Here is a 16,547-nt window from a genome sequence, read left to right as displayed (position 1 = left end):
CATCAGACTATCCGAGTGCCCAGAGCCAATTCCGACTTCCGAGCTCCGAGCACGCGGCGTTCTCCTCCCTCCTCACTCCGCCCTCGAAGCTCCGAGCTCCAAAACCCTAGACATGCAGAAACAGACGGGCAAGTCCGGCGGGAGCGGAGGCGGCACGCCGGCGAAGCGCGGCCGCCCGTTAGGTAGCGCCACCGGCAGCGGAGCCGCGGCCGCAGCCGCTGCGGCGGCGGTCGGCGACCCCGGGGCGCCCGCCGCGCTGGTCGGGCCGTCCCTCCAAGTCCTCTCGGCCCTGTCAGGTAATCCACTCATTCGTTTCCTCTTGCAGTCCAACTCAGCTTATGTGGGATTATAGGGCCTGAAGGCCGAAGCGGGAAGACCTCGGGTGTTGGTCCTGTGAATTGGGGTCGGCGCGTTGGGGGAAAATTAGGGGCGTTAGGTGCCTCTCTTTTCACTGGACCTTCTAAGATCCGTGTAATTCTGTGCTTGACAATGAAATTAGTGTCATAAATGAGGCCCCGGGGGTCCAAGGTTTTATCATCTGTGTGAACGTTTTATGGAGACATTTTGGGTTTGTTTGTTGGGGTTGGTTATCTTCCGAAGCAGTAGTATTACCATGGAGCATTACAGGTAGGCATATTTGTTGAATTGTTGTGTTGGTTGTCAAATAAATGTTTGGAGAAAAATAGCCATCAGAGTTATATAAGATTTATACTGCAGATGGCGTAGCTTAGCATTCTTGAAACTGGCACGTACTCGCGTCAAGTAACAGAGTTTGCCAACAATAGAAAAGGTTTGACCTCACAAACAGACTCTTTATGAAAACCATGTGATGCCATAGAACACTAACTATCAAAATTTCGTTCAGACTTCAGATCTCTGTGGACCTCTTGCTAGACACATATTCTGGCTTGTATGAGGCTAGAGTTGTGGAAAACTTTGAGGCTAACCTGAGTATCCAATTTAGAAAGTGACTTTGTTTTTCAGTTCTTTGAATGTCAAAGAACTGTCAAGAACCTGACTTTTTCCTCTCTTTCTTTTTTGTTCTTGAAAATGTTTAGGGAAAACTGTAATATGCCTCACTTTAAGTTTGGATTGTGTCGCAGGTCAACTTAGCTGTAATTATTCCTGCCGCATGAACACCTTGGTGGAATTGACTGCAAACGTTTCTATGTGATTATAAGAATTTGGACTTATAAATTTCACACATGCGCACACATCCTTGCTTGATAGTGCATGTAATTACATAGTTTTATAATGTGTGTGCTTGTGTTTTTTATTTTCCAAGCTCAGAAACAGTTACTTTATACAGCTGACAAACCATGGTGTGGTACAATTATGCTTACCTTTTTTTGTGATCCTGCTTACTATCATTTACTATTGTTTTGCCCCGTTTGCTAGAGGTGATACCTCACGTTCTGTCATGAGCTTGAACTGCACAAGTTATCATTTTCTTATAATGATTACTAGCATTGGCTATTTGGCAGGACAGTTATGTTTATTTTTGTCTTTTCTCAGATCAGAACAATAAAAGAATTGTCCTTGCATTGCAAAGTGGGTTGAAGTCAGAGATACTGTGGGCACTGAATGCCCTTACAGTACTCTCATTTAAGGAGAAGGATGACATCCGACGAGATACAACACCTCTTACTAAAGTTCCTGGTCTCTTAGATGCTCTTCTTCAAGTTGTATGTCTTGAATTCCCTTTTCATCTTTCCAGTTTGATTCGTCTTTTACTAAATCATGCAATTTACATTTTTTTAAAATTTTATATAATTCTCATTCTTTCTGGCTAATCACCGCTAATTGTATTTGCACCAGAATGCATTTGAACTAGATTCAATCAAGCTAGCATTGCCTTTTAACTTTACACTGAAGAAAAGGGTAATGGTTTCATGCAACTATGGGATCTGGCATAATTTTCCATATATGTTTGTAGCCATAAAGCAAAAGGAAAATTTTGTCTAATTTTTGTTCCCTAATCCTTCTCTCATTTTAGTTTTAATACCCTTCACGTTGCAAAAGAAGCTAAGGCTGCCAAAAATTCTATTCAAACCCCACAAAGGTGAACCCTTTTCTTTATTTCCAAAATCAATTAAAACCGATGCAAACCATGTCCCAGGAATATATGTGGGTAGTTTTTGGTGATGTGGCAGCGGCATCATTAACTTTTGCCATGTGGCAGCTACTACCATCCACGTGAAATGAGGGAGAGGGAGTAGGGTAGACAAATCTCATCTAATTTACATGCTTCTTACACCAAATTAAATTCTAAAGTCAAGCAATGTACTAATGTGTCTGTCACATTTCCTCTACTCATTTTGGTTTTGCGTTGTGTCTTATGCTTTGATATCTTGTACAGATTGATGAATGGAGAGATATTGCAATGCCTAAGGACCATCTGAAACCACCCAGAGTAAGAACTTTGGGTGCCAACACAACACTCTCTGGCTTTGGTCAAGAGAACATGGAAAAAGTCTACTCGGACACTGGCACGTATGTTGTTGCTAATCTTACCAAGATCCTGATAGTCCATCTCAATATCCATGCCTGGTGCTGCCATACTTATGTTCTTTTAAATGCACTTACAGTGCCTCTAATGATCAATCGAAGACTGAGGAGTCAAGTGTCTCGAAGAAGCGCACTGCAAGCTTTTGGTTTGATGAGGATGGCCTGTTTAACAACGATGATGAAGGGAGGGCAGAAAGGCAGCAGTGCGCTATTGCAGCCTCCAATATTATCCGTAATTTCTCTTTTATGCCAGAAAATGAGACTATCATGGTTCAACATAGGCATTGCTTGGAGACTGTATTTCAGTGCTTAGAAGACCAGAATAGAGGTAAAGCTTGAAAACTTGTCCTGTGTCTTAGTTTTCAGTTACATGCATCTATCTTGCACTCTGTCAATCGCTAATATTACCTTAGAGATGGTCAAATGTGTCTGTGTAAATATTAGTGTTTGGCTCTTCAAGTTTGTTGTACTTTATGTTTTGATATTACCTGCATATGCACCATTTAGGCTGCATGTTACTACGGTTCACATTCCGCAAGGTCAAAAAGGAAAGAAAAACAAAACCATGGGGGAGAGTCGTCCACTTGACTTTGTCTTAGGAGAGGAGGGAGGGAAGTAGTGAACCCTTTAGGGATGCACTCACTCACATGACCTGCGAGCACCCTGGGTTCAAGCCTAGGTGAACGACCTTTCAACTAGAGGCTCTGCCAATGAGCTCCTCAAGCTGGACCAAAAAACTTATTATTTATGTTTCCTATTTTAACTTTATGTTTGGTCTTACGCTGCAAAATAAGGATGATGGGAGACTTTCTTTTGTATAGGTATATTGGATATATTGTAGCTTGAATGAGCTCCTGGGACTATGTTTTATGTCATGGCAGTTTAACTCCAGCTCTGCTGATTTTTGTCATTGAGCAGAAGATGACGAGCTCATAACAAACATGCTGGAGACCCTTGTCAATTTAGCACCTGTGTTGGACTTGAGAATCTTCAGCTCATCGAAGCCATCTTTCATTAAAATGACGTGAGAGTGAGACTTGATTCTGAAGCTAGATTATCCTCTTCTTTTCTTTCCTATATTGAAGTTAACTCATTTGCCTTCTTTTGGCCAAGATAGTGAAAAAGGTGCAGTTCATGCCATAATGGGTATGCTTTCATCCTCAGTAAAGCCATGGCACTGTGCTGCTGCTGAATTGATTGGGCGTCTGATAATAAATCCAGACAATGAGTCATTTCTTCTTCCTGTCATTCCACAGGTACATGCTGTTTACCTCACTGTTTTTATTTGGTAATATTTTGATGTTATAAACTTATAGTGTTATGCTATGCAGATGCATACAAAAATGTTGGCCCAAATGGATCTAATTTCTCGGTTATTAATGTTATGCTATCTTTTTCTCGGCTGTTTAGCTGTCATACTTACATCGCGTTGCTTGATACAGATATACAAACGGCTAGTTGACCTCTTGAGTGTGCCAGCATATGATGCACAAGCTGCTGCTGTTAGCGCACTCTACAATGTAGCCGAAGTGAATATGGATTGCAGGCTAAAGCTTGCCAGTGAGAGATGGTATACATCTGCTTCATACAATTAGAGAGATCAAACTAATATTGGAGAAGTGGCGTTAACAATCTGAAAATTTTGTCATTTCAAATGAACCAGGGCTGTTGACAGACTCCTGAAGACTGTGAAGATGCCGCATCCTGTGCCTGAGGTCTGCAGGAAGACGTCGATGATACTGGAGAGCCTCGTTTCCGAGCCTCAAAACAGGATGCACCTCCTTGTACACGAGAACACCTTTGCTGAGATCCTGATGACAGAAGGGAAATACTCCGACACCTTTGCTCGGATCCTGTATGAACTGACTGCAAGGCCGAGCAACAAGGTGACATCGGGCCATGCAATCTGGGGAAACATAAACTGATGAAAGTGCTGGCCTGTACTTTGTTGCTGAAATCTAGATGTAGGTACTTCTTTGACCATGTATTGATGAGTCCCGACTGCATGTAACAATTTTAGCTGTATCTAGTTTGCAGCTTGTCGTCCTACCTAATCTGAATGCATGTGTACTTTATTTGGGCTGCCGGTGCCCCGCTTTGTTAGAAGACAACATTTACGTGCTATAAAATTTGCTGGAATCAGAAGCCTCGAATTGGTTTTCAGTGTTCAGAGTATGGAGTACGGTGTAGTAGTAGTCCCTAGGTGGCTAGGTGTGATCATTTGCTTTATACGGAAGCTACCGGAGTGCTGTCCCATTAAGCAATGGTACAGTGGTGGCTATGCGGTTTAGGCCATAAACAATTCTGGGGGAACTGGTTCTTCTAGTGTTGCTGCATAGCTGGAGAATGGTTTGATTTCATCTGTGATCACTTTGTTCCATTGCTTCAGATGCTCAATGTGAATGGACTAGAAGTATTCCAGCTCCGAACGGAAATCCTGAGCTTCAGCGACAACGTGATGCCTCATGCAGTTTTGCAGCGAAGTTGCTTGATCCCAAGCCAAAAGGCAAAAGAGAAAGCACGGCAAGTTCGCAGCCTTTTTTCACCCGCGGATCACACCTTTTCACCATCCCTCCAAAGCAAGAAAGGCTGCGGCTTCTTCAGTTCTGCCCGATCAAATCTCTCGTAAGCTAAACACAGCATCTTTTCTAGCTAGTTTCTAGCCAGCGATGGTTGCCATGATGATAGATTTCCTTGTTCCAACTGCTCATGGCCAGCCCAACACTAGCACTGGCATACTGTAGTATACTAGACAGCGACATGATTAGCAAGTGTTTTTGTTTTTGACGAACCACGACTTGCAAATTCAGAAACGCTAATTAGAGATCCTCCAAGTATAGCCTCGGATCTTGAGAAAAAACTTGCTGAAAAAGAAAATCAAAGAAGTTGGCATTGCAAATCCCAGCATGCTATGTTCGTCTCCAGAAACTTCACGGCGTGGTTAACAGAGGAACGGATGGTCAGAAGGAACACAGCACGTGGATTTCCTCAGAATTCCACTGCAATAAACAAGGGGGGAAACGCCCTCCAGGCTCCAGCTTTCTTCTTCCCTGCCTGCGTCTGCGTCTGCGTCTGCGTCTGCCACCGCCATCGCCGGGTCGTCCCCACCCAGACGTCCACCTCCAGGTCTCCTGCCCCAGGATCCGACGCCTTGGAAATTGGAATATCCCGTTTCTCTCCTGCCCACCGCCTGCAATTTCTCCTCGCCCCGGAGCGGAGGCAGAGCGCGCTCCCCGCCCCCATCCCGGCATTCCCCACCCCCAATGGCTGCCACCTTCCGCCTGCTGATCCTCCTCCTCATCGTCGTCGTGCCCCCCTTCGTCCGCGCCGCCCGCGACGCCGACGCCGTGGTGTCCAGGATCGCCTTCGGCTCCTGCGCCAACCAGAGCGCGCCCCAGGTGCGCGACGGAACACCCGCTCCTCGACTGCGCTCGCCCACCTCGATGCGGTTGTGACGGGATTGTTTCGTTGCGTTTCTCTCTCGCGCAGCCCATTTGGGACGCCGTCGTGGCGTTCGACCCGCAGGTGTTCGTCTGGCTCGGGGACAACGTCTACGGCGACAACAAGCGCCCGTTCCGGGTGTTCGGGAAGGAGCGCACCGTCGGGCCCTGGAAGAACGTGCCACGGTTCTACCCCTCCACCGAGCAGGAGCTGCGGAGGCGGTACCAGCTTGCCAAGGCGAAGCCCGGGTATGCCAGCCTCAGGGAGAGGGCTCAGGTCAGCTTTTCTTCCAGGTCGTTTGTACTGGTGCTTGCCGGTGATCGTTCTTTGCATTGATTGCTGGTTGCTGGTGCTAGCCTAGTTGTGGGGCAGCTCTTTTGAGATTTTGGGGGTTGTATTATGATTTGATGAATTATGGTCTATTGGTATTGCGATGACACGGCATTTACAGTGACAAACATACAAACTATCAAATTATTACTGTTTAAATCCCATTTATTGCACTCCCGAGTTGATTATTTTACGACTGCCGGCAAGGCATTTCAGAAAGAATTATCATCATATAATCTAATCTCCAAATGTGGGCTAGAGTGGCACCAAAGAGTAGTTGCCACATCTTTTAGGACAGTCCCAAAATCTTCTGAAGAGTTTTGACACTGCTGCTTCTTCCTGCTCCTAAAAGATATGAGAAACTGGTGATTTTATTGAAATTCATTAATTGCAGGTTATTGGAACATGGGATGACCATGATTATGGATTGAATGATGCAGGAAAAGAATTTAGTGGGAAAGTGTTTACTCAGAGGCTTCTGCTAGATTTCTTGGATGAAGCTGAAGACAGTAAACGGTATGCACTTAGAAATACTGGAGTTAATCTTGAATTTCGTCATGTTTATCTTGGTATCTAGTTATATTGTTTGGTAAAATGATTTTTTTATATCAGGCTGATTTGTTTATTTCTATAAAGCATAGACCTATTACCTGCTTTACATACTTGTGTCTACTTCCAATACTTCTATTTCTTCATTACAAAAAGCTTGGAAATACCGAGCCTCATCATTCATCACATTGCTTGAGCAATTCATCTTTAAAGCAATTATCTTATGAGTGGGATCGCAGCATCTGATTTACTATGTATTTGTTATATTCTTTAACCATTATACAATCTTTGAGTCAACTGAGATACCGTTCTCCCTGTATTCCATCTCATAATGGATTGCAGTCAACTTATCAAGTTTGTGGATATAACAGCCTGATCTCATTTAGATTTTGATTTGCCTCCATCCATTGTAGTTGTAGCATACATATGAAGCTGTAGCAGATTCTTTCTGGTAATCTGGTAAATTTTTTTCATTTCTGCAGTTGATTTCTTTGTTAGAAATTAAGATATTCTTTTTTTTTCTCTTCCAAAAACATGCAAAAGCTTTGCGTGTCAGTTTTATAGAAGAAAAACCACAACAAGGTCAACTCTTACAGTTTTTTACCTTAATGTTATTTCCTTGTTCACTTCTTATGCCAAAATCTACTTTGATGCTGTGGCCAGACATTTCTGTAAAAGTTTTAGGATCCGCATACATACAGCCAATACACCAAAATTTGCCTCAGAATACTCGTTTTGTTTTCAACGATCAACAAGGGGGGAAATGTCCCATCTGATAAGTTAATACTTTATTCTTGCTTGCTTAGGAGGAAACAAGCTGGTGTTTATACCTCACATATGTTTGGCCCTGAAGGAAAACGAGTGAAGGTAAAGTCATTACTTGTAATCTTATGTCATGTTCAATCTTAAGGGTTTTTTAATTTCTTGTTCATATAGGGTTATGTCACACAACTGTATCAATGATGCAGTGGTTCTTTCAATCTTTGATAGATTCTCCTCCTTTTCTTATGAACCTAATAATATCTAAAATTATTCCCAAAATGGATCATCTGGTTATTTGTAGTTCTGTTTACTACAGATAAGGGCCTTGTACTTTTCTGGCAATTCTTTCTACCACGGATTTGGTTGAAAGATAGTTATTGATTGTCTCAGTGTGCAAATAATAAACAATGAATCTCTTCTGCTGCTGATGTCTTCCACTGTAAGATCAGGCAAGCCGTACTAGATTTATCTGATGAGGGTCGGTCCTTATCACAGTTTTATGCTATATATGAACTTGGCGATGTATCTCATGAAACTGGCTAAACATTGCAGACTCTGCGAAATCTAGATGTAGAAGTTTCCTAAGACTCTCAAAGAAACATCGAATATAGGAAATTGCGTGTTCAATAATGGAGCGATGCATAACTCAAGATCAAGCACAATCATATCTGCAGGATAAAAAAAACAAAATAACATTTTTTAGACTTCACAATTCCTTCCTAAACAGTGTGATGCACTGCTATACTGTTTCCCCCCTTTTGCATCTGGTACATGCATTTTGAGTCTGTTCTTCAAAATTTAAAGTTATATAGACCATGCTCTCCTCTCTTATATGTAACTTTGAGAACTTTAGCATCTAGCCTTTGTGGACGATATTTAACATTTATCTAATTTGAACTGTTCGAGTCCCAGCCTCTGCACATTTGTGTGGGTAAGGCTTGGGGCTTAAAAACAACCCTTCCCCAGACCCCGCACAGTGCGGGAAGCCTACGGCACTGGGTACGCCCTTTTATCTAATTTGAACTGTGTATTTACCCAATAAAGTTTAGTATACGCTTACACCTTACACATGTATTACACCTTTTCATGTCCGGCTCAATGTCAAGCATCGCTCCAGCAGTTGTTTGAAGTATCCTAAAGCGCTACTAATGATAAATCTGGTATAAGGTCTAGAATGGACAATGGTCATGCATCAAGGCTAAATAAAAGATATTTCTTGTGCTTATGACCCTTCTGTTTTCAATTAGTTTCATCAGCAATTTTGAATTAAATGATAACAGCACAGTATCACAGGTAATCTTGTTGGATACCAGATATCACAGAGACCCACTATTAAGTGATGGAACTATTCTGGGAGATCCTCAGTGGCAGTGGCTGGAGAGGGAACTTCATGGTCCTCAATCAGAGATCACTGTCATCGGATCTTCTATCCAGGTAAACCTATTATTTCACATATATATACCTGTCGAAAATAAGTATTTTTTTTAGAACTTGCAAAACTAAATTTAGCCAGGGACAATTAAATCAGTTTTGTCTTGGTTGGCTGGTGGTAGCCCCCCACCCCAAACACACACACAAAAGAAATAAATAAATAAAACAGATGGTATATGTGATTGTTATTTGTGACAGAACATCAATAATATGACATTTCACATGTTCAGAAGCTCTTTATATGGACACAGAATGTCCTGTTGATGCATATTGTCCTAGTGCTTTCATTCTAACATATAATTTGTGGGTAGCTCCCTGAGATACTCCCTCCGTCCCAAAATACTAGTCATCCTAGGAATTCAAAGACAAATTAACAAGAAGGTAAAATGACCATGTTTGCCCCTATATATTATCCATATTTAGCACTAATTGATTCTTACATGCACATGCACTTTCTAAATAGAGTAGGGTGACTTGTTTTTTGGGACAAATTTTGAATCCCAGAATGACTAGTATTTTGGGACGGAGGGAGTAGTTTCTTTCTTGACCAGGCAGCATCTGTACTCTTCTATCTTAATTAAAAATTGCTCCGCTCCCCTTGTGGTCAAGTAAAAGTTATATATGCAATTGTATTTTGTTTTTTTGGATGCTAAAGTGGTGAAACTTTTGTTGATATAGCTATGTAGTAATTGTTTTTTTCCCCATATGCCAATACAGGTACTGTCTAATCTTTCTGCTACAACTGGACCTTTGTTCTATGTGGAGTCCTGGGCACGCTTTCCAAGGGAGAGAGAAAGGCTGTTCAGATTGATTGAGAGCAGTAAGTGTCACAGAACAGTCTAAATAATACCGATCAAGTGCACTAATTAACCATTTAACTTAAACCACCACTACTGCACTTCACCAGTACACTCAGACTGCCTGCTTTAACCAGGATCGATTGCACAGGAACTCTCGTCAAAAGACGGGCACAGGTGATTACAAGCAACAAAAGTTTTCAAACATAACTTGTAACCAGAGTTAAACAACAGTCTCCAAATTAATTTACAATAAAGTTTTACAAGCCAAGGTTACAATTCGAATACAGAGTTCAAACGCAGCGGAAATACAAACAGGTTTGAAACAAGCTTCAAAATACAATACGATAAATAACGTCGATGACCAAAAGACGAACTTCACATCTTGCCCACTGATGTGAGGCTCACCTGCCTTCACTTCACGGAGAAGACGGAACCCACTCGACCGTCCAACCTGGAGGAAGAGGCTGACCACTCCAGGACGCACTAATTTCCTCGAAGTTCTCCGGAATACAACCTGCTCAGAAGGGTTACAACCAAACCCTGAGTATTCTAATACTCAGCAAGGCTTACCCGTCTATGGGTATACTTAGCCCATTACCTAGACATGCATAGCTCTTTGGCTCTGGGTTATTTTGCTAAAAAGCTACTAAAACTAGATCCTTACTTTCGATATTTTAGCTCCAATTGTGTTGATAGCTAGAAACTAGGTTTGCCTAATTCTCTAGAGCACACATGGTTAATCATATTATCTTTTCAAGAATATCAACAAACGTCCAACTTTTCTCTTTCTGTCCTTTCAATCCTTACTACGATGTGACGCATTGACCAAGGCTCTCATATCCGCGAGTCACGGCGAATCGATCCGATTTAACCTTGCAAGGTGGACCTAACCAACACGGCACGTATATGCCCCGTCGGGCTATACACACCAACCCTTCACATATGCACACCGAATAGGCGAACTGCCCTGCGACCCGGGACTGCTAGCCCCACCGATACCAACGAAGGGTCAGCCATGAGTTTCTGTACTAGCTCCACTGGTGAAGACAGTATCAAGTCCGCCTACCAGTGCGCATATGGTACTGAGCTTACCGGTTTCGACTACCTCCTACTTCCGGCATGCGGTTAGTACTGTTCAATCCTCAGTCAAAGGGCCAACAACGGAACGGTCCTCAATCGACGCAGGCGGAGACTCAACTTTCCTTACTCAATAATCATATCCAACTTTACCTCCGCCCGGTCTCCCATTTCCCTTCTCATTGCATTATTTCTCATAACACTGCCTGAAGTAACAACCCTATATCTCGCGGGTGACAGGAAATCACCCGTCTTCTACCGGTTTACTTAAGCATAGCGGTGCTAAAGATAACTGCACTAGTAAGGACACTGGTTATTCAAGATTATGCATCTATGGTTCCAATCAATTCCTCAACGTAAATGCACAATACTTTAATATAACATGGAGTAATTAAAATAAGGGATATGCTCCGGGGCTTGCCTTGCAGGTCAGCAGGGTTAGTGGTTTCTCCGGGAGCTTGATTAACGACTTCTTCTGGCTGCGGTTCTCCTGCGAAAGGCTCCTGGACCGGCCCGGCAACTAGCTCGTAGGCGACTTCGGTGTCGGCGGCTACACGAGGAAAATATGACATGCATAAAACTCAAGAAATGATGCAAAGCACTACTCACAACGAAAGACATGGACCAATCTCCAAAAGCGTCTACAGAGCAACCTTACAACTAGGGTTACGATAGCAATGGTTTAGAATGGATGTGCAGCTTTTGGTTCTAAGGCCTCTTTAGCCTGAAGTGATTCCTATCAAGCAAAAGTTACTAAACTCGCTTCGAAAGATTTAAATACTATCCTAGAACAACATGGATCAACTTAAATAGGGATTTGTTTTTGTTGCAAAACACATGCATGCATGAAAGAATTAAATACAACAACTATAAAAGAAAAGAGCCTAGCTAGGATCAAATTAAAAGCAAGACTAACCTGCAGGTATGATCAAGCCACAAGAATTATCAGAATAACAATGATCTTGGCAAAGCATGCCACATAAAAAAAACTCCAACATTTATCGACGATGGAAAGCATTTACTTTAACCCTAGCCAGTTAAACTAAACACAATTAAACTTACACAAAAGTGCACAGCACCCACACCTGAAATTTTTATAGAGGATTACACATTCAAAGATTAGGCCACCGCATAAATTTCATGATTTTTAGACAAACAAAACAGCCGATACAAAATAAACTAGTTTAAACACAAAACACAATTTAAGCAGGGGCAAAAGTGACATTTCACCTGCACAATTATTTTTCATCTGAAGACCTTGATTTTAGAAACCTAACAAACTTTAGTTTGTATTTTTAGGATTTTTCTGCATTTTTGTAGAAATTATCAAACTTTTCAGCTGAAAACAACAAAAAGAAAAAACAAATCTGGAGCCGTGGGCCCCACTCGTCATCCAAATAAAGGGAGGGAGGGGAGCTCCCCTGCTCTGCTCTGCCGCCTGCCCCGGCCCGCACGCCGGCGACGCGCCTGGCGCGCGCGGGGCCGTTGGCCGGACGGCCAGCGGGGCAGTGCGGGCGGGCCCACGCGCAGGGCTAGCGCCGCCGCGGCTGAGCAGAGGCGCGGGTGGGGGCGGCCAGGGCGCACGCACGGCGGGGCGGGAAGCGCGCGGGGTGGCGCTGGGCATGGGCGGCGGCGCAGCGTTCTCGCCGGCGGCGGTGCAGACCGGCGAGGGGCGGGGCGCGTCGCGGTCAGGAGGGCCCGGCGGAGCGGGGGCACGCGCGGGGTGGGGCGGAGGCGCCTGCGGGGCGGCGGCGGCGCGCAAGGCCTGGGGCGGCGGCGCACGCGGAGCAGGGCGGCGGCGCGCGGCGTTCCGCCGGTGGAGGCGCATGGTGGCCACGGAACGGGGGCGGCGCGACGCTCAGGGAGCTGAGGCAGCCTCGGGGCGCGCGGCGGCGCTGCGCAGGCTCGCGCAGGGCGGCCCCGCGGCGTGAGCGCGGCGGCGGCGGCTCGAACCCGGCGGCGCGGCGGCGCTGCGGCAACAGTGGCGCCGAGTTCGGAGGGGAAAAGGGTCGGGGACGACGAGGAGCTCACGGAGACGCTCACCACGGCTTGAATCGGGCGGAGGTGGACCGAAGTACGGAGATCGACGGAGAGGCGGAGCTCCGGCGTGAGCAGCAATGGCGGACGCGGCGGTCGGCTTCGATTCCGGCCGGGGAACAGCGCGATCGAGCTCGGGGCGGGGCGGAGGAGGTGGAGGGCGAGGTTGTGCGGCTTGGGGCGCAGCGAATCGAGGCACGGCGGCGAGGATGGCCGGCGTGGACGCCGACGGGGCACTGAGCTCGAGCTCGGCTTGGTGTGAGTGCGAGGAAGGAAAGGGGAGGGCGAAACGAGCACGGCTCCGTGCGGATAAGGACGGGTGTGTGAGCACGAGGGGCGAGGTTCGTCGGCGCGACGCGTGGACACGGACGTCGAAGAGCGGCGACGGCTCCGGCGGCGTGTCGAGCGACGAGCAGAGGAGGATATGTAGCAATGGCATTTCTGTAAATAGCTCAAAGTTTCAAATTTCAGTTGGTAAATTTAATTTTTCCCCTTGTTCTTGAACTCAAATGAAAAACTTTTGAATACGAAAGTTGTTCAAAATTTTGAGATCTTCAACTTTTGTTTCTGGCACTTTTTCATTTGAGCAATGGTTTGAAAGATAAAATTTAAACTTTGGTGCATTTGCAAATGTCCTATTCAAAACAAAATTAAAGATTTTCTTTAAATTTCGTGATGAAACTTGAATTTTGGCCAAAATGAAAGTTGCAAAGGAAGAAAAGTTCTACAACATTGATGTTGGGCAAAAGTTGATTTAGAATTCGGATTAGGGAGAAAAACAAGATCGAACGTAGCTAAGTCGAAAGTTACTATGCGAACTCGATTAGCGCTAAAGACGATGATTAACCACGATTAGCGATTAAGCACAATGTTAGCATCGAAATTAACACCGGGGTGTTACAGTAAGGTTGGTCACTATTACTTTCCTGCGGACAAGCTATTATAGTATTATTCACGGTTTCGGTGTGTTTGGGTAAATAATAATCCTGCGTTAGCCGTGACAAAGAAAAATGCAGTAGTTGCTGGCATATCTCCTTCAGTTAAACTTTTGAAGGTGTTCCAAGTCCTTTACAAGATACCATGATATTGTCTAAACGATTGTTTACATGTTCATCACTCTTATGAAACATATGCTGTGTGACTATTTGCAGAGAAATGGAGTGATATTTGTTAGTGGTGATGTTCATTTTGGAGAAATTGCTAGATTCGACTGTGGAGTTCAATATCCATTGTATGATGTTACTTCAAGTGGTCTTACCCAGTCTGTTGACAATTCTGTGCCAATAGTCTTTCAACCTATTATGAGACTTCTGGCAGTATTAGCGCCAACTACCATGCGAGTCCTAAACCCTAACTGCCTGTATAAATCATGTACTACAGGTATGACTCTTTCTTGGACATAACTGTAGAAGTACGAATCCACAGTATAGGATAGCTACAATGTATTGTTTTACTGAATTTCATTTTTTAAAAAAGAAAAGATACAAAGGTCCTTTTTCTATTCTTGCCGGAACAGCAAAAGCTATTACTTCTGTTCTTCACCAAGACTCCAAAAGATACAGTTCAATTGTAGAACGTTCACTATAAAGTATCTGAGGGAAATGCTAAGATTTTTCAGTACCTGCATTACCTTATTTCCTGCTGTGTTGAGGGTTGGTTACACTGTTAAATCGTTGGGTATTTGGTGTTGCATTTTCAGGCCAACCAAATTTTGGAGCAATTGAAATTGATTGGAATGCTTTACCTCCGCGGATTAAACTTGAACTGAGAGATGTAGAGGGCCGTTCTGTTCATAGTGTGGAGTTCCCTATATCTGAACTGCAGCCATCAGGTGCGCTTGCAATGAAGAAGCAAGAACATGCTTTCCAACGGCACTGTACTCTGGAGACAGAGCTTCCATGGCTGACACAATACTGGCTCGCTCTGCTGTTCTTTGGTACCATAGCTGGTATGCTACGCGCATCTATGCCAATTATTCCAACTATATGAATCTACATTTTAAGTGTCCCTGAACGTTCTTATGGGTCATCTGCACTGGACCTTACAACTTCTGCATAACTTCTGTATTTTGTCTGCAGTTTTTATCATAGCCGTGGTGCTGCTAGCAATCACCTGCTTGTCAAGTATCCTTACGTGCAGTAAAAAGACCAAGAAAGAATAGTTGTGGGGTGTGCCGAGGACAAAAGAAGATTCTCGGTCCAACTACACTTGAAGCTGAACTTCACACTGACCAGGAACACCGCAGGCCCAGCCATGAGCCCGCAGGAACCAAGATGACACCTCAGTATCAAGCAGTACACCACGCTGTGCAATTTACAACGGCACAGATTGAATAGACATATCTTAACTGACAAATACAACCTTGCACTGCCCCTCCGCATAGGTTTTGTCGTGACCCTTTCTTTTCATGTAGTATCTTGTTTGAAAATTGAAAGTGTCCGTGCCGCTTCAGTACAGATCATGACATCGGGCAACTCCCTCTTCCGGAGGTGGGGCCAGCGGTGGTGCGTGTCGCCAAAACCGCAAATTACTTCCCTCGATTTTAAATTTTAGGATGTTCTATTTTTCTAGATACATATATTTGCTATATGCATCTAGATTTATAATTTGGAACAGATGGTGTTTTTTAACAGGCTGTTCAGGACTGGAGCCGTCTCTCCCTGTGTCCTGACCGCCACTTAACGCTTACTACTGCCGATTTAGGGCTGCGGACGCATAAAATCCTGACCCTAATCACGTTCATATACGGCGATGAGAACACAGGACAAAGGTGAAGACGGTCGTCCCTGCAGCAGTACGAAAGCTGGTAAAAATACCACAATGCCAAAGTGGCTACGGGCTACGGCAGTTGAAAGGAGGCTTTTCTACCTTCAGACTTCAAATCAACTTCAATTTCAGATTCCACGAAAATAGTTTGCACTCAAGTTATGAAATCTGCTAGACAAGCAAAGAATACTGAAAATCAGTAAGAAGTACAACAGTAGTAGTGTGCATCTTCAACATTTTGAAAATCAGGAAGCTTTTCTACCTTCAGACTTCAGAGTTGCACATAATGGGTGTCGGTACCCCAGGACTGGGGTACCCCCTCTTGCTGTGTCTAGGCAAGAGCCTTGTGGTTATCCTTGACTACAGCCGGACCCCTGCGGTCCGGAGCCCTGTTCACCTGACAACGGTCCCGGACCCGTCCCCCGGCTGGGAAAGGTCCGGGAGCACCACGTGTTCCGGAAGAAGCAGGCGCTCAGCCCGAACAACCGGAGGCTCCGGACCTCCCGTGGAGGTCCGGACCCCCGCGGAGTCCCGGACCCCCCATAGGGGTCCGGGACTCCTGTATAGTAACCGGACCCCTCTCCAAGAGAAGGAATCGACACCCCTCCCCGGGGTGGTCCGGAGCCGACATGTGTCTACAAGCACAGACACGTATACAAGGCCGCTTGGTCTCCATACTAAGCCTCACCTACCACTGTATTCATTGTGGTAGGTGGACGCCCGCATTGATGTAGCAGAAGCCAAGGCGGTTCTTTGGCCAGGGGACACTATTGATCGCGTATTACCAAGACGTATAGTGGAGCTACTGGCGCCGCCCACGCCGCGCCTGTCAGTCTGCCATGACAG

At 44.8% G+C, this 16,547-nt stretch overlaps 2 protein-coding genes across 6 annotated transcripts; both read left to right on the top strand.

The window, feature by feature from the left end:
• The first annotated feature begins 7 nt into the window (after positions 1-7).
• LOC120706926 (armadillo repeat-containing protein LFR-like) lies at positions 8-4,671 on the top strand. 2 transcript variants are annotated; one of them, XM_039991691.1, is made up of 8 exons: positions 8-296; positions 1,516-1,685; positions 2,360-2,493; positions 2,589-2,836; positions 3,427-3,532; positions 3,626-3,764; positions 3,951-4,078; positions 4,172-4,661. In XM_039991691.1, exons 1-8 carry the CDS (start codon positions 113-115, stop codon positions 4,431-4,433), a joined length of 1,371 nt encoding a protein of 456 aa, XP_039847625.1. In that variant the 5' UTR covers positions 8-112; the 3' UTR covers positions 4,434-4,661. The 2 variants fall into 2 exon arrangements, with proteins under 2 accessions (XP_039847625.1, XP_039847618.1); XM_039991684.1 differs by having other exon boundaries at positions 19-296; positions 3,840-4,078; positions 4,172-4,671.
• Positions 4,672-5,490: 819 nt separating this feature from the next.
• On the top strand, positions 5,491-15,538 carry LOC120706937. 4 transcript variants are annotated; one of them, XR_005688568.1, is made up of 9 exons: positions 5,491-5,906; positions 5,998-6,225; positions 6,674-6,795; positions 7,635-7,695; positions 8,884-9,024; positions 9,739-9,841; positions 14,087-14,315; positions 14,635-14,883; positions 15,014-15,538. XR_005688568.1 is itself a non-coding variant. In XM_039991700.1 (9 exons), exons 1-9 carry the CDS (start codon positions 5,772-5,774, stop codon positions 15,094-15,096), a joined length of 1,356 nt encoding a protein of 451 aa, XP_039847634.1. In that variant the 5' UTR covers positions 5,545-5,771; the 3' UTR covers positions 15,097-15,538. The 4 variants fall into 4 exon arrangements, 3 of the variants coding, with proteins under 3 accessions (XP_039847641.1, XP_039847634.1, XP_039847645.1); XM_039991700.1 differs by having other exon boundaries at positions 5,545-5,906; positions 9,739-9,844; positions 14,085-14,315; XM_039991707.1 differs by lacking the exon at positions 9,739-9,841 and having other exon boundaries at positions 5,543-5,906.
• The last annotated feature ends 1,009 nt before the right edge of the window (positions 15,539-16,547 follow it).

The sequence above is a fragment of the Panicum virgatum genome, chromosome 1K (assembly GCF_016808335.1).
Source record: "Panicum virgatum strain AP13 chromosome 1K, P.virgatum_v5, whole genome shotgun sequence".
In the NCBI taxonomy this organism is placed as follows: domain Eukaryota; kingdom Viridiplantae; phylum Streptophyta; class Magnoliopsida; order Poales; family Poaceae; genus Panicum; species Panicum virgatum.
This window is presented reverse-complemented; position numbering and strand designations above follow the sequence as displayed.

Excerpts from the sequence above, each read along its gene's own strand:
- LOC120706926 (XM_039991684.1), top strand. The coding sequence starts at position 113 with ATGCAGAAACAGACGGGCAAGTCCGGCGGGAGCGGAGGCGGCACGCCG. Across the intron at positions 2,494-2,588 it reads GTCTACTCGGACACTGGCAC|TGCCTCTAATGATCAATCGA; the intron begins GTATGTTGTTGC and ends ATGCACTTACAG. Across the intron at positions 3,765-3,839 it reads TTCTTCCTGTCATTCCACAG|ATGCATACAAAAATGTTGGC; the intron begins GTACATGCTGTT and ends TATGCTATGCAG.
- LOC120706937 (XM_039991700.1), top strand. The coding sequence starts at position 5,772 with ATGGCTGCCACCTTCCGCCTGCTGATCCTCCTCCTCATCGTCGTCGTG. Across the intron at positions 6,796-7,634 it reads GAAGCTGAAGACAGTAAACG|GAGGAAACAAGCTGGTGTTT; the intron begins GTATGCACTTAG and ends TTGCTTGCTTAG. Across the intron at positions 14,884-15,013 it reads GTTCTTTGGTACCATAGCTG|TTTTTATCATAGCCGTGGTG; the intron begins GTATGCTACGCG and ends TTTTGTCTGCAG.